This window comes from Lontra canadensis, unplaced genomic scaffold (genome assembly GCF_010015895.1).
Source record: "Lontra canadensis isolate GAN:19392208 unplaced genomic scaffold, GSC_riverotter_1.0 scaffold5, whole genome shotgun sequence".
NCBI classification, from domain to species: Eukaryota; Metazoa; Chordata; class Mammalia; order Carnivora; family Mustelidae; genus Lontra; species Lontra canadensis.
The window spans coordinates 39,403,831-39,423,363 of record NW_022630999.1 but is presented as its reverse complement, the minus strand read 5'-3'; the positions used below and the strand labels follow the sequence as shown (position 1 = coordinate 39,423,363).

Here is a 19,533-nt window from a genome sequence, read left to right as displayed (position 1 = left end):
AGCCACTCAGCCAGAATGGCCTGGGTCTGCTGCTCCAAGGATCAAAGCCTGCAGTGCACCCCACCACACCTCCCAGCTGCCCCCCCCACGCCCCCACCCCACAAAGAGCTGCAGGGATCACTGTGTTCCAAAGGTGGGGTGTGAGGCTATGTGGGTGGAGGCTATGGGGACTGGGAAATGTCCCTGTGCCAGGCAGGGAGGCCATTAGCGCCCTTGGAGAGTACAGTTTCCAACCGAGGGGGCAGAGCCACGGCGGGGGGCACGAGTGGGCAACTGGAGAGGCGGCGGGCAGGGGAGGGGCTTTTGCCCGCTCTGAGCGGTTTGAGCTCATTTGAAGTCAGCGGGGAGATATGCAGTGCAGTGCGAGGGACTGTTTTACCGGAGTACAGAGTACAGAGAACTGATGATTCTGGGGCTGCCTCCTCAGTGCCAGGTCCTATATAGCCTTGGAACATTCACAGTCCTGTGGACCCCTCCAAGCAGCCCTGCTAGGGGAAGGAAGCTGAGGCCATGGGCTGAAGCGCCGAGCCCCACAGCATGCAGGGACCAGCCGCTAGGCTGGGATTCCAACAACCCCGTGAGTGAGGAAGGGCTCCTCCCTACCAGGGCCTGGAAGGAGTGGGGGCTGGGGCCGGGGCTCCAGGGGCCACAGTGGAGCAAGAAGCTTGCTGGGAGTCTTGGAAGAACTGGGGGGGGGGGGGGGGGGGTTGGGGGGGGGTGATGCAGCGGGCTAGTCTAGCCCTGGGAGATTGTGTGGTGAGGTCACCACAAAGTGGCCACAGAGGTCCTCCCTCTCAGGGCTGGGGCAGGGCGGGACACTAAAAGGCCAGTTCAGCTTTCACCCATGTCCCTGCCAAGGACAAAAGTGACTACTACTTGGGGATTATGTAGATTAGGAAGGACCCTTTTAGCTGCCATTCAAACTAGTTTTAGCAAAAATAGGGATAATTTGTCTCATTTAACTGGAAAGGTCAATGACAGCGGGAGTCTCTCTGAGCTTGCTTTCTTGCTCACTATTTCTCAGCCCTGTTTTCTTCATGCTGGCTATATTCGCAGGTGGGTGTCGCCACTATTTTCAAAGATGGCCCTCAACCAGCCCCAGGCCCACATCTTGCCTGCCCAGTAGCTCCAGTGGAGCCTTTCTTGATGGTTCCAGCAATAGTCTCAGAGCCGACACCCACGGGACTGACTTGGGAGACATGTCGATCCAGGAAGCAGTCTCTGCCTCGGGCCACCGACCCAGAACTACGTGCTCCCCTCGGGAGCCAGCCTGCCGTGGAAAAGCAGCCAGAAGACAGGGACAGGGATACCTAACCGTGGACATCCCCAGCACTGGGCACACTTCCTCCCCTCCAAGCCCGGGAGACTCCCCTCTGAGTCCCACCCCTAGCCTCCACAGCTGTAGCCTGAAGAACTACTTCAGACCAAACTACTTTAGGCCACAACCCCCGGAAATGAGGGTGCTAAGAGGGGAAGCAGGGAGAGCCCGTAGCGTCAAGTGACAGAGGACAGGCTTAGGTTCCCATCCAGATTTTGTCACTCACCAGCTGCACACCTCAGGGCAAGCACTGCCCCTCTCTGAGCCTCAGTTTTCCCAGCTGTGAAACAGTAATGGCTGCCAATGTCAGCAGCACCTACTATGTGCAGCTGGCCATTTTAAGCACTTGCTCCTTTTTTTAAATCCTCAGACAGACCCTGTAAGATAGGCACCATCATGATCATCCCTGTTTTATATAAAGTTGAAGAGGAGGGAGACAAGAAATGTCCAGCAACAAGTCTAAGGTCACACGGTTGGCAAAGTCTGTGCCCTGTGCCGTGACAGCAGTGGACTTACCAGGAACAGAGCTGACATGGTCGGGTGGCTGGCCCCATGCCAGGGGCCGATGCCTGGGAAATGCGGTGAGCACTGGAGCAATGATGGGCACTCTTAAAGGAGTGCCTGGTTGGAACTTGGCAGAGACGGGACAAGGGCAGAGAAGGCTCTGCTGAGGCCAACATGTCAGCCTTAAAACCTTCCCTGAGAGCTGTGGAGAAGCACAGAATGGGAAGACAGGCATGGGACGTGGGGGAGAGCCAGGCTTTGAGGAGGAGGGGAGAGAATTCTCACCTTTTAAGCTTCCATCCAGTCACATTTTGTCCTTGGAAGTCATCAAAGAGAAAACTCGGAGAGGGGAAGCCTTTTAGCCAAGGTCACACAGTAAGTGATGAGCTTCTAGGTCTGAATCCTCCCTTTTTCTTGACTTTTGTACTCCAGAAGCCACTGGACCAGCCTCCCAGTGTGGAGGGGTCTTGTGCTCTAGCGATGGGAGAGACCCAATGAGTTAGTGATGTGAAGGGTGATCAGTGCTGGGAGTGGGAGACATGAAAGCCTGGTGGGAGGACCTCCAAGGAGGCACTGAAGCCCACCCACCAAAGCTGGGCATCTGGGTTTGTTTCGGGGTAGCATGTGGCTGAAGAAAGGCAGATTCACAGAGGAGAGGGCAATCAGTGGCCACCTTCCTACCACTGACAAAGGAAACTGAAGACTATGATGGGGCCACTAAATTTGGCAACTTAAGGATCCCTAGTGCCCTTGGCTGGAGCAGTGCCAGGGGCAACAGGAGCAGGAGGAGATGGATTGTAGATCTACAAATTATAGGATGGAGATGATGTGGAAGGGTAAAGGGTAAGAAGACCAGAAGGAGTAGGCTCCAGGACCTGTAAGCAGGGAACCCTCTTTTCTCCCCCTGAAAACAGAGAAAACGGGGCATGGGACATATGAGGACTCTGTACTATCTTTGTAATTTCTCTGTAAATTTAAAACTGTTCTAAAATTAAAAGTTTATTTAAAAACATAGATGGCAAAGAGGTGAGAGTGGGGTGGCTGGAGAGAGTTTGTAGGTGGCTGAGGGGAAGCAGGAATTTGAGGAAGGGAGAGCGTGCTCATTGGACTTCTCTTTTTTGGATGTGAAATTGAGTGAGCAGGAGGCTAGGGAGGAGGAGGTGGTGGGGAGTTCTGAGCTGGGACACGTCAAGGGAAGCAGGAGGGGAATGACGCCTGAGATCCCTCAACCTACCCCTCCCAGTCACCCCTTGGCCCTGCTGTGGTCTCCTCCTGCCCCAGAATCCCACTGACTCTGCCCAGGACTTGCTTCAAGTGGGGGCTGTGGAGAAACTGCCAGGGCCACGGGTCCATGGGCATAGTGGGTGCAGAGCTCCCCAGGCAGGTGTCTGTGAAATTCAGGGTACATGAAGAGGTTATTCCTACTCTAAGCACTGGGACTCACTTCTGATCAACGTACACTGATCTCTTTCTCCTCTTGGTGTAATTGATTATCCAGCTCAGAACTCAGAGGCCCAGCTGGGGATCACCTCCTCCTCCATCTCCCAGACAGGACCAAGTAAGCTTGCTTGGTTCTGTCACCTCCCCCCATTAGATGGGGGTGGGAGGCTTTGTAGGAGGTGGAAAGGTTTCTTAGAGCTAGGGAGGGTTTCAGGGTCCCACCTCAGCAAGGGGTGGAGATGTTCCAGGAGGCAGTGGTGCTCACTCCCTAATAGCGAATTTCTATGCTCTGAGCTTTGGGAAATAAAGGTGTGGGAGGCTGGTCCTGTAGTGTCATTGGAGGAACCCTGCCTGGGAGTCTGGGGTTAGATGCTGCTTCTGGAACTGTACTTGGGATTCCTCTGAGAGGCCTGAGGTTTGGGAGAGAAGGCAAAGGAATGCCTAGGCTGGCCCTATCTGAGACAGCCCTGGGGGCAGCTAGTAAGGGAGGGGTGCCCAGAAGAGGGGTGGGGCAGGGATGGAGAAGAAGTTGGGAATGCTGGAGTACTGATCCAGGTTGGGGCTGGGCATGATCAAGGAGGCAGGGATGGAGGGGTGTGATTGGAAACTGGAAACCCCACGGGAATCAGGTAGGCTGGGCTGAGGAGGGTGCTGCTAGAGAAGGAGAATGGTGCTCCCTGTGCATGGGGTTGAGAGTAGGCTGGGAAAGAAGTGGGTTGGATGTGGCCTGGAGACACAGGTGGCAGTGGATAGTGAGGGGGATGGTCTAGGAGTGGACCTTTCAGAAGTGGTGGGTATGGGCTGCAAATAGGCCATAGTGGCTGGTCCAGTTGGGTTGGGGTTGGGGGTTGGGACACAAATGGATTTAACCTGGTTTGGGTGGGTGAGACTGGGATGGGGAGAAACTTAAGCACGGAGTAGGGCTGGCCCCAATTGGAATGAAGTGGATTTGGGACTGGGATCAGCAGCTGGAAAGGAAGAAGGGTGACGCCGGGCCTGGGTAGTGGCTGCAGACAGGAATCACGGTGAGGTGGGGTCGCCGCGGGGTATGGGGCTGGGGAAGAGGGTGAGCGCCCACGTCGGGAACACGGTAGGCGAGGGTTTGGGACGTGGGTGAGACGCGCCTGGGGAGCGGAAGGGCAGATCCGCTGCGGGGCGCGGCGCGCAGGGGCGGTGGGTGAGGGGCGTGGGGGCGCCCCGGGGCAGGCCGGGAAGGGGGGGCGGCCCTCCCCCTGGGCCGGGCCAGGGCGGCGCTAGGACCGAGCGCGCGGAGGGAGCGAGCCGGGCGGAGCCTGCGCCCCCCGCCCCCCGCCGGCCGGCTCCCCTCCCCCGGCCGCTGGCTCGCTCGGCTCCCAACGCTGCAGAGGCTTCGAGGCGGCGGCGGCGGCGACTCCTTCTTTCCTTCCCTCCTCCTCTGGACGTCCGTCCGTCTGTGCGTCTGTCCGTTCGGCCTCGGTCCGGCCAGCAGCATGGCCGGCGTCAGCTTCAGCGGCCACCGCCTGGAGCTGCTGGCTGCATACGAGGAGGTGATTCGGGAGGAGAGCGCGGCCGACTGGTGAGCCCCCCGCCCCCGCCCCCCGGCCCCTTTGTCCCCGCGCCGCCGCCGCCGCGCCTTTGTTTCCAACCGGCTCCGCCGCCCTGCAGCCAAGAAGGGAGGGGGAGACCCCGAAATGGTGCAGCGGCCCGGGAGGGCCAGGGAGGGGCTGCCTTTGTGCGCGCCGGGGGAGGGGCCGGGCCGGGCCAGGCGGGGCACTGCCGGGCCCCGAGCGCCCACAGGCGGTCCCAGTTGCGCGGGGGGAGCGGTGGCCGGACGCCGGCCGGAGAGATGCAGGTTCCAGATGTGTGGCCCGGGGCCGCATGGCCCTGCGGGAGCCCATCCCCCGCCCTCTGCCCTCCCGCCCTGGGCCCGGGGGACAGGTGTGCACGGGGCGGCCAAGGGCACCTTCGCCACCTTTGAGCGGGCGAGGACCGGGCGGGGACGAGGCGGGGACCAAGCCAGCGGAGCCAGCGCAGCCTGCCTGGCCCAGCCCGGCCCGGCCACAGCACAAAGGAAAGCTAGGGCGGGGGAGGAGCCGAGCGGGCTGGGGGCCGGGGCGCCCCGCCCACCGGGGGGCCTTTCCGAGTTGGGGTGTGATGGAAAGACGTTCATTGCCACATAGCAACCACCAAGCGACTCCTGTTCCCCTCAGGGGTCGCGGAGGAGGCAGAGATGAGTCCTCCTCTCCCCGACCCCGAAGGGGATTGCGGGGACTAGACAGCAGGGTTGAGAGATGCCACGGGGACTGAACTGTCTGGCTAGGTGGCCAGCTGGGGTCCCTGAGGCGGAGCTCTCAGGCGCACAAGTGTGGTGGGAGCCCCGAAAGAGGAATGAGAGAGTGAGTAGATCCAGTGAGCCCCTAAGCCTCGTGGCACAGTGGCCAGAGGCTGTCAGCAGCCTGGTGGGGGAAAAGCTGAGCTACCCTCTCCCCCTTCCCCAGAGCTGTGGGAGCGATTGGACCACCTGCTCTTGGGCTGGAGTCCTGAGGGTGGGGGATGGAAGCAAAGGGGTCCCACACTGCCCCATTCAGGAATCCTCTTCTCCCAAAATACTCTGTCCTGGGACAGGTGCCCGCTCTGTTCTCTAGGACTGATCTTCTCTTGGGAGGCGGGAAACTGAGGCACAGAGTGAGGATAGGTCTGAGGGACCTCACTGGGGCTGGCTTCACCCTTATCCCAGGAGGGCAGTTAGGTAGGGACACTGACCTGGGGGCGGGAGGCGGGGCAAGATGGCCAGGCGTCCATGCCAAGGTACTGCAGCACTGGCGGACAGCCAGGCCTGGAGGGATGGACGCGGGAGACAAGCTCTCTTGTCCTGTGGGTCAGTCACAGGAGAGGCCATCACAGGCTAAGCCGGCAGGCGGCCCACCCATTGTCCCAGCCCTGCCCCAAGGGGGCTGAGATCATGGGAGGAGTTCAGGGCAAGTGGCCAGCTTGGCCTGGTGGAGGAGCTAGGCTTGGGGTAGGGGCCTTGCCTGCAGAGAGGCACAGCTTGCCTTAACACCCCTCTCTCACCCTCTGGTCTGGTGGTTACTGTCTACCATCACCCCATTTCCCTCTAACCTCTGGCAGCCCAGTGCAGGGACACAGCCACTGCTGGGCCATCTCCTGCTTAGCTGGAGCCTGGGCTCCTACCTCCCAGCAGCATCCATGTGGCCAAAGCAAGTTATTCATCACTGGCATGCGTCACCCCCCATCTGGGTTGTGTGTGGGACACACACACACGTACACACACACACCCTTGCACATACACACATTTGGTCAATCCCGAGGGCCTAGATAGCATTTTGTAAAAAGGGTGTGAGTGTCCCATCCTGCAGAGTGGGGCATGAGTGCTCCCAGTGCCCAGTACAGAGCCAGGGGTACAGTGGAGTCTTAAGACGCAGGGGCAGACCCTGCACTCAGAGACCAGAGGAGAGCATCTTGGGTACAGTTGCTGTCTTGGTCAGAGGCATGGGCACTGCCCTCCTGTACCTTGCCTCCTAGGGGGAGCTCACTTCTAGGTGGCAGAAGCTTTGAAATGGACCGTTGCTCCAACTACTCACTGTGTTGACCACACACAAGGGTCTGCTCCTCTCTGGTCCTCTTGAAAAGAGAAAGCAGGGATGGGACTCTTCCCTATCTGGGACCCCCAGCGCCCTTCCAACTCCCAACATGCTGAGAGTAGGATTGTCCTGAGGGGTTCACCTGCCTTTGGTCCCCCCACCTCAGCTGAATGCAGGATCTCCCTGAATGCAGTGGCTACATTCCAGCCCCACCTCACCCTCGCCCAGTGTCCCTGGCCTGCGCAGTTTCTCAGAGTTGGGGTCAATATCTTGGATATTTACGGGGGCTGTCTTATGCTGGCCCTGGGACCCAGTGAGTGAGAGGTGTCAACTGTCTAAATCAGCTATCTCCACTTCACACAGCTTATAGTTAGAAGCATTGTCTGTCTCGAGGGGTTGAAGCTGAAGAGACGTAGATTCCTGGGTCCCCCATCCTGATACCTTGTGGTTTCACCAGCTCCCACTCATTCAGGCCTGGGCTGCCTCTGATGTGTTTGGAAGGGCAGATCTAATGAGATCTGGGATGGGCTCGGAGGCTTCTTGCCATCCGTGCTGGGGTATGGTGGGTGTCCTGGGGAGGGGCAGCTTAGGGCAGGACTTCCTTGGGAGCTGGTATTGGGTGCCTGAGGGATTTCAGCGGGGGGGGGGGGGGGCCCTGAGGTAGAGAAGTAGGTCTGGCCCTTCTCTGGAGGGAACCACATAGCCAGAGGCTCTCTGGTGGGAAACTTGTCCACTTGTGTTTGGGATTAGGGAACCATCCAGCAATCCCAAGTGTTTAGTATGGATCTGGAGGTCTGGTTGGAAAGGCGGGCAGGGGGCAGAGGTCAGGATTTGAAGGCCTGCTAAAGGCTTTGAACTTAGGTATTGTTTCTGCCAAGCAAGGACTGTGGCAGTTAGCAGAAAAAGTTGGCCAGGGGTGGGTAAGCAAGGGTTAAGCGTGCAAGGGGTCCTTGGCAGGGCTGGTGTTCCTGGCCCTCAGAGAGGCTGACAAGTTGTCCCACGGGGGGTGTGCTACCTAGAACAGTGTCTGGCAACCAGGGTCTTTGAGTTCTGCCTCTGTTTCTGGTCTGTGGAATGAAGAGGGGCAGACCCCTGCTTCTCTGAGGGCCCTTTGTTCCCAGTGGTGGTTAGGGTAACCAGACAGGTGGTGGGACAGCTGTGCTGAGAGGCAGCTGCCAGGGTTGGGGCCCAGGCAACAGTTGGACCAGGAGCTTCCCAGCCCCACAGCCCACCTGTGTCCCTTTCCGGAGAGGGAGGGCTCCCGGAGAAGGGGGTTGGGGTGGGGGCTGGGGATCATTTGGCCCTGACAATGACTTGTGCTGACCTCATTTGAGACTGAGCCAGGCCCTCCTTTCCTTTCCTCCTCCCTCTCTCCTCCCTCCTCCTCCTTCTCCTCCTCCTCCACCCCCCTTCCCTCCTCCCTCTTCCCGATTTCCCTTCCTCCCCCTTCCCTCCCTCCCTCTTTCATTTTTCTCTTCATCCCTTCACTTCATTCCCTTCTCTTCTCTTTCTTCGTCCCCCTCTCCCAATTTCTCCCTCCCATTCTCTTCTCCATCGCCCTGTCTCTCCTTCTAACCCCCACCCTCCTCTGCCTGTCCTGGAAGTAGGAAAGGAAACCATGTGGAAGGGGCTTGATACCTCCTGAGCCTCCAGGACAAGGCCCTTCACCCTTGCTCCACTGGGTTCCCAGGAGGAGACGTCTCTGCCTTCCCTTCCATGAAATGGGTGCTATGCCAGTGCCGCTGGGAGATGGGGGGGGGAGGGAGCCAGGGCAGAAAAAGCTAGGGAGGAAGAGGAAGGAGGAAGGCTCCTAGGGTCAGCTTTCTGGTGAAACTAAGGCAGAAGGAAAGGCCAGCACTCCCAGGAGGCCAAGGCCTCCTCAGCTCTGGCAGAGGCCTGGGGCTGGAAGGCCAGGAGAACATTCCCACCGCGGGTCTGAGGCTGGGCAAGAGTGATGAGAGTGACTGTGGTGACCTCATCCCCATTTCTGAGAGGCAGAGGTTGAGGCCAAGGGCATGTCCCCAGGGTCCTTTGTGTTCAGGAGAATGTGGCTAGGGTGGGCCCGTCATTTGCCAATTGCCAGGTTGTCATGGTTACCAAGGGATGCCCAGCAAAGAGAGCACCAGGTTCTCCTCCCCCTTCCTTGCCTTGGGGGGAGGGGTGGTGGGTACTGAGAACATGCCAGGTAGGTTCCCCGCGCCGGCCAATGGGGGCTGAGGATCCTGGTAGCCAGGGAACGGTAACCAAGGAACTGTCGCCTTGGAGTCTCCATCTCACACCCGCTCACTGGGTTGTAGGCTGCCAGGGCCCGAGCTCTGAGAATGGGACACATGGGCTCCCTCAAAGCCAGCGACCAGGCAGTGATTTCTGCCCCCTTGCCTACTCCCCACCTGACTCTTGCCTCCCTCTACCAAGACCCAGGCTGCCCCCAACGGGGCTTCAGCCAGAAGTGGGGCCTAGCCCTGCTGTCATGATGACATGGCAGCACTAGACCAGAACCCCTACTCCGGTCCTGCCTCCTCTGGGTCCCTCCTCCTCCCCGGAGCCCTCCCCGCCCAAACTGGCGGCCTGGGCCCTGTCAGTTCTCTGAGCCATCCCTCCCTCTCCCCAGGGCCCTGTACACATATGAGGATGGCTCAGATGACCTCAAGCTCGCAGCATCAGGAGGTAAGAATTCCAGCCATTCCTCTGCCTTCCTCTCCGCCCCCTCCTCCGGTTGTTTTCTTTCCCACCCTCCTGGCTCTGGGCCATCTCCCTGCCTGCAGCCAGCAGACCCACACTTGTCTGCCTGTGTCCTTCCTCCAGCCATCCCAAAGATCCCCACGGTAGGGAGGGAGGGAGCCTTGCTTGCTCTTTGATTATGAGAAGAATGAGCTTCAGAAACGGAGAGCGACTTGCCCAAAGTCACACAGCTAGGAGGGAAGGGGCCTGGCAAGGATGGCCCAGATCACATCCACTTTCTCCAGAGCCCAAGAGTTTTATTTTACCTCACTGGGCATAGCACTGTGTGAGAGGTGATGATGTGCGAAAAGTGAGACATGGGATGTGTGAAGAACAAACACTTCCTTGGTCCTAAATCGGGCCCTGGGGGATTCAGACAAAGCTTGCTGCTGCCTGTTGTCCCTGTCTTACAGCAGCACAGAGCTGTGGGACCTCCAGATCTCTGGGTGTGTTTGCAGAGCCCATGAGAGGAGTCTTTCCTTCGGGTTCTAGGCCCTTTGCAGGGCAAGGGTTCAGGAGATGGGGAGTCTGGCTTGATACCCTCCTTATTCCCCCAGACGGGGGTCTGCAGGAGCTTTCCGGCCACTTTGAGAACCAGAAGGTGATGTACGGCTTCTGCAGCGTCAAGGATTCCCAGGCTGCTCTGCCCAAATACGTGCTCATCAACTGGGTATGCAGCCATGGGCTGGGGACAGGAGGGAAGGCCCCAGGACACTTGCCCCTCTCCCCACTTCACCTACTGACGCCACCAGAGAGAGCCCCACTAGTCCCTGGGGAAGAGAATCCAGGGTCTCAGGCTGTTGCCCCCTCTTGCTTTTTCCCAACCCCCTCTTTGTTGGGTACTTTGCAGGTTGGTGAAGATGTGCCTGATGCCCGAAAATGCGCTTGTGCCAGCCACGTGGCTAAGGTGGCTGAGTTCTTCCAGGTGCGAGTGGGGCCAGGACTTGTGGGGGCGGGGCCAGACCCCCAGGGCAGCGTCTCTCTGCTGGTGGGGGTCACGGGATGGAGCCATGCTACCTGAATACACCTTCCTGCTGCAGGGTGTCGATGTGATTGTGAATGCCAGCAGTGTGGAAGACATAGATGCGGGTGCCATTGGGCAGCGGCTCTCCAACGGGCTGGCGCGGCTCTCCAGCCCTGTGCTGCACCGGCTGCGGCTACGTGAGGATGAGAACGCTGAGCCGGTGGTCAGTGTGTGCCTGGGGCAGGCCAGCCCTACCAGGGCTTTCCCTGCCTCCTCTGTGCCTGTTCATCTTCACCCTTTTGTGAAGGGGAGCTCCCAGAGCACTCAGCCCATTTTCCTCACTCATGCCAAGCTATTTGACTCTGCAGGGCACCACCTATCAGAAAACTGATGCAGCTGTGGAAATGAAGCGGATTAACCGTGAGCAGTTCTGGGAGCAGGCCAAGGTGTGGACCCCGGCCCCGGCTTTCAGGCTGAGCTGCCCCTCCTTGATCCCACCCCAAGGGACAGATCTGGCCTCTGTCCCCAAGTCCCTCGCTCATGTGTCCCACCTTGTGCGCTACCCCAGTTGAAAGAGGGAATCGTTTTGGCTTAGCCCATAAGGCGTAGTTCCCAGAACCTTCCAGTCCTAGGTTGGGGTGGATTGGAGGGGTGGGGGTGGGCCCCGGCTCAGGGCCTGCACTGCCTTGGCGTGGGGGGTTGCAGAAGGAGGAAGAGCTGAGGAAGGAGGAGGAGCGGAAGAAGGCCCTGGATGAGAGACTCAGGTTTGAGCAAGAGCGGATGGAGCAGGAACGGCAGGAGCAGGAGGAGCGGGAACGGCGCTACCGAGAGCGGGAACAGCAGATCGAGGAGCACAGGTTGGCCCTGCCCCACCTTACGCCACCTGGGCCAGGCCTCGTGCGGACCCACCCTCAGGTGTACATGCCGGCGTATCGTTCCAGGAGGAAACAGCAGACTTTAGAAGCCGAGGAGGCCAAGCGGCGGTTGAAGGAGCAGTCGATCTTTGTAAGTTTCTAGCCAGGGCTCCCCATCTTCCGGTGAGAAGTGAGAATGGTCCCTGTGTGCCTGGGCCTTGGCAGGAGGTCTGGGAGAAATGGTTATCAGTGGCTTGGGGACAGTTCTGGGTGTTCGGAGTACTTTTGCTTGGGCACAGAGTGTCCCAGAGTATCAGGCCGGTCACCCAACCATGGAGGTCTCTAGTCCCTGGCTGTGGAAAGAGACCTCCTTGAAGAAGCTTATTCTGTAGACTGAAAGAGAAAATCTACCCTGACCCAGACCCTCACTGACCGGCCCCCCCCACCCCACCCCTCCTTGGAGCCTAAGAGGCTTGGGGTGGATTAGACACACTTACTGCACTTGGGGGGCTGGAGGCCCGAGTCCCACTGCAGTTGTGCTGCAGAGCCACATGACTGAGTTTGGGCCAGCGTTGGGAGCATCTGTGCACACGTGCGTGTCGTTCGAAGGGTGCTGTCTGGCCTCCACACCTTGGCATGGCCCACAAAGTCACACTGGAGTTGAGTCTTCACGCTTTGAATGGAATTTTGTATTTCGGAGCTGAGGTCATTCAGGTGGGAGCATGGTAGAGTTCCGACTGGGAGGAGGCCAGTTACCTGGCTGGGGCTGTGCTGGCCAGTTGTGCCCTGAGGACCCAGACAGGAGGCTGGGAGGGCGGAGGCCAGACAGCCCTGTAGCCCCTGGCTGGAGGTGGCTGTCACAGTCCATTACAGTCACACCAGCCCTGGTAGTGGGGACGGTGAGCGGATAGTGAGCTCCAACTTTAAGCGTTCATTAGGTGGGCAAGACTTTTCATAAAAGTAACCGATAAAGCAAGTTTATTTTAAATGGTGCCAAAATGTCCATAAAATGTGCCATCTTGACCATTTTTAAGTGTACGGTTCAGTGGCATTAAGATTCCCAACAAATTCACTTTGTACAACTGTCATCACTGTTTATCTCCAGATTTTTTTTTCAATCTTCGCATATTGAAACTCTGTCCACATTAAACACTCAATCCTCATTCTCTCCTCCCCCAGGCCCCTGGCAGCTGCCCTTCTGCTTTCTGTGAATTTGATTACTCTTAAGTACCTCATTTGAATGGAATCGTGATTTTTTTTTTCCTTTTGTGACCAGGTTATTTCACTTAGTACAGTGTTTTTAAGGTTCATCCACATGACAGAATGTCTTCCTTTTTTTTTTTTTTTAAGATTTTATTTATTCATTTGAGAGAGAGAGAGAGACAGAGAGTGCACGCAAGCAGGGGGAGCAGCAGACAGAGGGAGAAGCAGGCACTGAGCAGGGATCCTGATGTGGGACTCAATCCCAGGACCCCAGGATCATGATCCGAACCGAAGGCAGATGCTTAACCAACTGAGCCACCCAGGCGCCTCAGAATGTCTTCCTTTTTAAGGCTAATAATATTCCATTGTATGTATACCCACATTTTGTTTATCCATTCAAAGCAAGGTCACTTTGAAAAAGCTTATTTTGACAGAAAATTTCACACACACACACACACACACACGCAAAGGCTGATAGGCTAGTATGGTGACTCCCTGAAGTGATCACTCTTCAGCAGTTGTCAGAGTTTCAGGAGAAGTCTTAAAGTCTCGTGCCATTATTAGTCTCATCCAGCCCTTCAAGTGTGGCTCATATGACAGTGACAATGGATGTTCTAGCAGGTCAGTGTGGTACCCTACAACTTCGGGCCCTCTTAAGAAGGTCACATGTGAGAACTTTGGAATTTAGAACCATAAAATGCTTTCCTGTTGCTTAAGCTGTTGTTCTGCTTTCTTTTCTCTGTGAAGAATTGCCTGGCTTGTCTGAGTTCCCATTTTGCCTGGGCTGCCAGGGAGCTCTCATGTATCTGAAAATGCTAGGACACAGCAGGGCTTTTGACCCTATGATTAGTGTACTGATCTCACTTTCCAACCCGTAACCCTAATTTGTTTCAATGTTTCGCTCTTTGTTGGTAGTTCAGGTTTTGTGGTGAGCTTGCCTCCAGTCCTTTTTCTGAATGAGGCAGAGGAATCCGGTGAGATCTCCCAGGCAGGGCTGGAATACCAGCAGAGACTGGTGGGATATAATTTATGGGAAGGCAAGGGGCCTTACTGGAGCCCAGTGGGCTGAGGAGCAAGGGAAATTTGATTGAAGGAGAGAGCTAGGTAGGAGGAGGACTTGAGATCTCGTTCTGGAAGACGCAAAGCTGTGGTTGGAGTGACAACTCTTGAGGCAGGTACTTGGAAGGGTCATTCTCTTAAATTATCCTGAGAGAAAAGCTTAAGTTTTAGGTTGTGTGCGCAAAACACAGAAGCCCTGTGACTCCCCCACCTTACCTGCAGCTTCTTCCCCCCTCGGCCTCAGCCCCTCGTGCCCCATTTGCCACACTCACGGCAGGAGCAGCACTGATCCAGAAGCTTGGCTGTCATGAGTTCGGTTGAGCAAGCACATGCCACTGACATGTGCCACCACATGCCGCTGGCCACTGAGACACAGATCTGACTGCTCGGTCCTTGTCACACACGGAGGATGGGGCAAGGATCCCAGAAAAAGGAAGTTAGGATACAGTGTACTCTGCAGTGTGTGCCTGGACCACCTCGTGGAGACCCAGAAATGACCCAAATAGGCTAGGGACCTCTTCCCCAGGAGGCAGTATTCCTGCTGAGGCTGGAAGCGGGAAGAGTTGGACATGGCGTGGGAGATGGGAATTTGGGGCAGGAGAGCTTGAGCTCCTGTGAGAAGGCGTGGAGGGGGGAAATGGCGTGCCTGTTCCAGGAATTGTGACCACATCATGCTACAGGGTATGTGGGTGAGTCAGGGCAGGAGGCGGGTGTTAGAGAGGTGACAGGCTAGATCAGACAAGGGGAAAGGGGATGTGAGACAAACAAGGGGCCCCATCTACCTTTACTGCTGGGGTAGCAGCCTCAAAACTGCAGTGTAGTTAGCTGGTACAGGGCAGTAGGGAATGGTGGGGACTGCAGAGAGCGGGACAGCATGTGCCTGGGGTCAGGGTCCCTGCAGCGCAGCTCTGGCCAGTAGTTGCCTTGGGGTGTGTCCATTGTGGCCAGGGCTTCTGGCATTAGAAGAGAAATTGGAGATCCTGATTTTGGTGTGAAACTCCTGATTTTTAAATGGTAGCAACTAATATGTTTTTAAAATACCATACTGGCAAAACAAAAGCTGTCTGTGGGCCGTACTCAGCAAGTACTCACTATACTGGTGATGTTGAGCTAGAAAAGATCCTGGTCTAATGTGGATTTTGGAAAGCTCTTATACGAGAGGAGAGCAAGGGACAGGTGACTAATGAGAACGCCTTGGTTATGATGCCAGGATCAGGGCAGCAGTGATGGGGGGGTGTGGTTGACTGGGTGCTGGAGTAGGAGGCCCAAGAACACTTGGGTATAAAGCAGGGAGCACTCCTGAATGGTCCTGGATGCCTGGTTGGATCTGGGGGTGAAGGAGCAGGAGTAGCTGAGCCGGGTACCCAGGGGCCTGTCTGAGCTGGAGATGAGGTGGCCCGGGGCCTTGCAGGTGGAGAGAAGGAGCTACGTGACCGGCTGGTGCAGGGAGCCAGAGGTCCCACCACCAAGCCCCTTCCTGCCAGGTTGTGGAGAAAACGTGGGGCCTGTAAGGAAGCCAATAGCTCAGGGGGAGTGGAGTGCCCAGGACACTGTCCGTTTGGTTTCCAGGGTGACCAGCGGGATGAGGAGGAAGAGACCCAGATGAAGAAGTCTGAATCAGAGGTAGAGGTGAGAGCTGGGAAGAGGGCGAGTGAGGTGGGCGGGGCTTGCCGCCTCTGGGCCTGCCCTCACCCTTCCTCCGTGCCCCTAGGAGGCAGCGGCCATTATTGCCCAGCGGCCTGACAACCCGAGGGAATTCTTCAAGCAGCAGGAACGAGTTGCATCGGCCTCTGCAGGCAGCTGCGATGCACCCTCACCCTTCAACCACCGGCCAGGTAGTCCCAGGTCCCACCCCCACCTGACCCCAACTTCTCAGGTTTGGGGCCTGAGCCTCTCTGCGACTCTTTCTTGGAAGGGAAGCCTTTCCCAAGGACCCCTTGGAGAAGGCAAGGCCACTCACTGAGTGTGCTTTCACCCACCAGTTCCATGGTGGCAGGACCAAGAGGGGCTCAGGCCTGGGTCGGTGTTGGCCTCGGCTGAGCAGTGGGCAGTGCTGGAGGTCATCTGGGCAGCTCTGGCATGAGCTGAGGCACCCCCCTGGCTGCAGGGAGCTGCCCCACTGGGTTGAACTAGGTTTTGCCTAAAGGGCTGCGGGTGCATGTGGGGCAGGCTCTGACCCTAGGCCTGAGTTTAAGCAGCCTGCAACCAGCGCCCAGCGCAGCTTCCACCTCCCGCCACAAAGCACCCTTCCGCTCCATCTGCTGCTCTGCGTGTTTGGCCCTGCTGTGTGCTTGGCCCTGTGCTGGGGTTCCAGGGGTGGGGCCTGCTGTCCCGTGATGCTTAGAGGCTGGCTTGGTGTGGCAAGCTCATTGCTGTGCGTGCCTGGCGCTGGGGGGAGTCATCTGATGGCTTGATACTGTGGCCTAGTGTGGCTGATTGTGTGCCCTAGCTGAAGGCACTTTGGACTTCTAGGGCCAGCTCTGGGGGCGGGTGAGGCCTTGGGGCGGGGGTGGGGGAGACTGACCCTCTCTTGTCCTCTGTCTCTGTCTGTCTCTCTCGGCAGGTCGTCCGTACTGCCCTTTCATAAAGGCATCGGACAGTGGGCCTTCCTCCTCCTCCTCTTCCTCCTCCTCCCCTCCACGGACTCCCTTTCCCTATATCACCTGTCACCGCACCCCAAACCTCTCTTCCTCCCTCCCATGTAGGTAGCAGCCCCAGGCTTCAGTGGGAGGGGTAAGGAGGGCCCCGCTTCCCAGCAGTGCCCCCACCCTCACTCCCCTAGCCTGACCGCTGATCTCTGGTGTTTGTCCCCAGAGCAGGTACTACCTGCCTCTTTCCCTTGGCCCTGAAGGGGCACTGGCCCCAAGGGGCCTGACTTATAGGATCTGGAGCTGTGGTCTGGCCCCTGAGGGGCCTGGGGGGGCTCCCAGCCCCCACCCAGACTCCACACAGGAGGTGCTGGCCAGACCCCAAGGTGGACAGTCCTGGTCCCACCTGGCTCCCTGGCCCTCCCTGACCAGCCTGGGGCTTTGTTTCACAGGCAGCCACCTGGACAGCCACCGGAGGATGGCCCCTACCCCCATCCCCACCCGGAGCCCATCGGACTCCAGCACGGCTTCTACCCCTATTGCCGAACAGATTGAGCGGGCTCTGGATGAGGTCACATCCTCGCAGCCTCCACCACTGCCACCGCCACCCCCTCAAGGTGAGTGAGGGGCTACACCCTAGCTACGCTGGGGCTCCCACCAGTCCCTGGGCTGGCACCCCCATGTGGCCATGGTGACAACTCAGGGATCTGAGCCCTCCGCCGCCACCCAGAGTGTCTTGCGGTGGCTGTGGCCAGGAGGAGCCCTGGTGTTGCGGTCCGACCTGCTGTCTCTTGACCTCAGCGGTTCTCCCTGCAACGGGGATCGGCCTTCCTCCTGGCGCTGCAGAGCAGATTGAAGACCTGAGGAGATAAAGGGGGCTGCAAGGCCCAGGGGGTGTGCTGGAAGGCGCTCTGTGGAGCTCTTAGTGGAAGCCTTCAATTCTGGAAGCCAGTGACTCCTCAGTGGGTGGGCTGAGTAGAGTAGCGTGGCTGCCCCAGCCTGCGTCCTTTACCAGGATGCTGACTACATGCCTATCCTCCATGTGTGCTCTGACAGAGACCCAGGAGCCTGGGCCCAGCCTGGATAGTGAAGAGACCAGCCAAGAGGCCAGAGCAGCAATCCCTGAGTCCTGGGCCAGCCCCACGGAGGAGCCCCCACAGGCACCGGAGCCTCCCCCGGGGCAAGGCAGCCCCACGGAGGACTTGATGTTCACGTCTCCAGAGCAGGCTGTCCTGGCTGCCCCTCTGGAACCTGCCGTGGCCAACGCTGTCGCAGCTGACGCCCCGGCCGCTGATGCCATTGAAACCGACACTGCCACTGCTGACACCACTGTTGCCCACACTGTCACCCCCACCACGGCCAGCCTCATTGACCTATGGCCTGGCAATGGGGAAGAGGCCTCCACAGCCCAGGCTGAGCCTAGGGTGCCCACACCTCCCTTGGGTGCCGAGGTCACTCTGGCAGAGGTCCCCCTGCTAGATGAGGGGGCTGAGGAGCCACTGCCACTGGCAGGCAAAGGCTGTGCCAATCTTCTCAATTTTGATGAGCTGCCTGAGCCGCCAGCTACCTTCTGTGACCCAGAGGAGGAAATAGAAGGGGAACCCCTAGCTTCCCCCCAGGTCCCAACTCTGACCTCAGCTCTAGAGGAGCTGGATCAGGAGCCAGAGCTGGAGCCAGAGCCAGAGCCCCACCTGCTGACCAATGGCGAGACCACCCAGAAGGAGGGGACTCAGGTGGGGCAGGGACAGCCTGGTGGAAGGGGTGATGGGAGGGCTTCTAGCAGGGGGTACATCATTTCTCTGCCACCCACATTATTAGAGGGAAGCTCCATACGGTACTTCCTCCTTGGGCCTGCTTTGCTTTTTTGTCGAAGGCAGGCGTATGTTTCCCTGGAAACCACTGATGGAATCACTGGTTGCTGGGGAAACGAGCTCAGGCCTGGTAGGTCAGCCCTAGTCCTCCTGGGTGGGACTCAGTGACCTGGAGCTTTCGTCCTGCAGGCCAGTGAGGGGTACTTCAGCCAATCACAGGAGGAGGAGTTCGCCCAATCGGAAGAGCTGTGTGCGAAGGCCCCGCCACCTGTGTTCTACAATAAACCTCCAGGTGAGTATTAGGGTGGGAGATGGGAGGAATTCCGGTAGGGGGGCTGGGTTCCGGTGTGAACATGTGCGCGTCCACGCACACAATCGGTTGGCGGTGCTGGGTTCAAGTGTTTGCGCACACACACAGCCACGGCTCCTAGGGGTTGGGGGACATAGCCGTGGATCTGCCGGGCCTTAACTCCCCTCCCTTCCCAATATCACAGAAATCGACATCACCTGCTGGGATGCAGACCCAGTACCAGAAGAGGAGGAGGGCTTCGAGGGCGGTGATTAGCGGTGGCGCCCGCCCTCAGGCTGCCCTTGCCAAGGCTGCCCACCTGTGCTGGCCTCTGGCCAGACGGCCCGCCGCGCCTGCACTCGCAGCAGCTCCGCCTGGCACCCACTCCGGATTCCGGCCCTGGCCCGGGACTTGGCCGCTTCCTTACCCACAGGGCCTGACTTTTACAGCTTTTCTCTTTTTTTTAAAGTTGATAGGAGACTTGTACAGTTGACTGGTTTTCCTCCCGTTGGTAGTTGAGACGCTGTTGCAAATTCTACCCTGTCCCCGCCCGGTCCAGATTGTAGCTCTTAGTCCTCCCTGCTCACTCAAGCTGGCCGGGGTGGAGGCCTCACTCTACTTGGGGCCTGGCGTCGGGGGAGCTCTGGTGGGAAAATGTCCCACCTCTTTTCCTAGTTTTATGTTTCTTGGAAAAATATCACTTTGTATTCTCTGTCCAGGGCTTCAGATATTTTGCACGAATTTTAAAACATGGCAATAAATGGCTCGTGGGCTCTGGCTCCCTGGGACCCCCTCCCCGCCCATCTCTTGACCCCTCCCCGCCTGGCCCAAAGGAAGTAGGCCCAGCTGGGGCCCCTCAGCTTCCAGGCCCTTTCCTGCCCCCCTCCTGCTGGGCAGGTCCCAAGCTGGAGGCCCTAGGCGCGGATCAGGTCAGGGCTATCAGTGGGGCCCGGGGCTTGGACGGCCCCTCCCCAACTCCTCCCTCTTTGCTTGGGTTCCTTTTTCACGTTCAGTAACTGTTTTTTGGAAAGCACAAACTTCTGTAACGGGTCGTGCTCATGTCTGTTAATAAAGAAATCCAGATCCCTTCAGGCCTGCGGCTTCGGGCCTCTAGGGGCAGATCTTGGGTGTGCCGCCTGCCCTGACCCCAATTCCCAACTCTTCCTACCTCCAAGGTCACTGGGGCCACCCTCACCTTGAT

The 19,533-nt window shown here is 58.2% G+C and overlaps 1 protein-coding gene across 2 annotated transcripts; it reads left to right on the top strand.

Annotated features, from left to right (window-relative positions):
• The first annotated feature begins 4,569 nt into the window (after positions 1 to 4,569).
• On the top strand, positions 4,570 to 19,425 carry DBN1 (drebrin 1). 2 transcript variants are annotated; one of them, XM_032851931.1, is made up of 15 exons: positions 4,570 to 4,817; positions 9,455 to 9,510; positions 10,122 to 10,234; positions 10,415 to 10,489; positions 10,605 to 10,751; positions 10,897 to 10,974; positions 11,234 to 11,385; positions 11,470 to 11,533; positions 15,214 to 15,273; positions 15,356 to 15,479; positions 16,208 to 16,345; positions 16,685 to 16,849; positions 17,289 to 17,965; positions 18,233 to 18,335; positions 18,538 to 19,425. In XM_032851931.1, exons 1-15 carry the CDS (start codon positions 4,732 to 4,734, stop codon positions 18,606 to 18,608), a joined length of 2,109 nt encoding a protein of 702 aa, XP_032707822.1. In that variant the 5' UTR covers positions 4,570 to 4,731; the 3' UTR covers positions 18,609 to 19,425. The 2 variants fall into 2 exon arrangements, with proteins under 2 accessions (XP_032707822.1, XP_032707823.1); XM_032851932.1 differs by lacking the exon at positions 16,208 to 16,345.
• The last annotated feature ends 108 nt before the right edge of the window (positions 19,426 to 19,533 follow it).

Coding starts and splice junctions, on each gene's coding strand:
- DBN1 (XM_032851931.1), top strand. CDS start 4,732: ATGGCCGGCGTCAGCTTCAGCGGCCACCGCCTGGAGCTGCTGGCTGCA. Junction 10,235..10,414: donor AATACGTGCTCATCAACTGG/GTATGCAGCCAT, acceptor GGTACTTTGCAG/GTTGGTGAAGATGTGCCTGA. Junction 11,534..15,213: donor TGAAGGAGCAGTCGATCTTT/GTAAGTTTCTAG, acceptor TTTGGTTTCCAG/GGTGACCAGCGGGATGAGGA.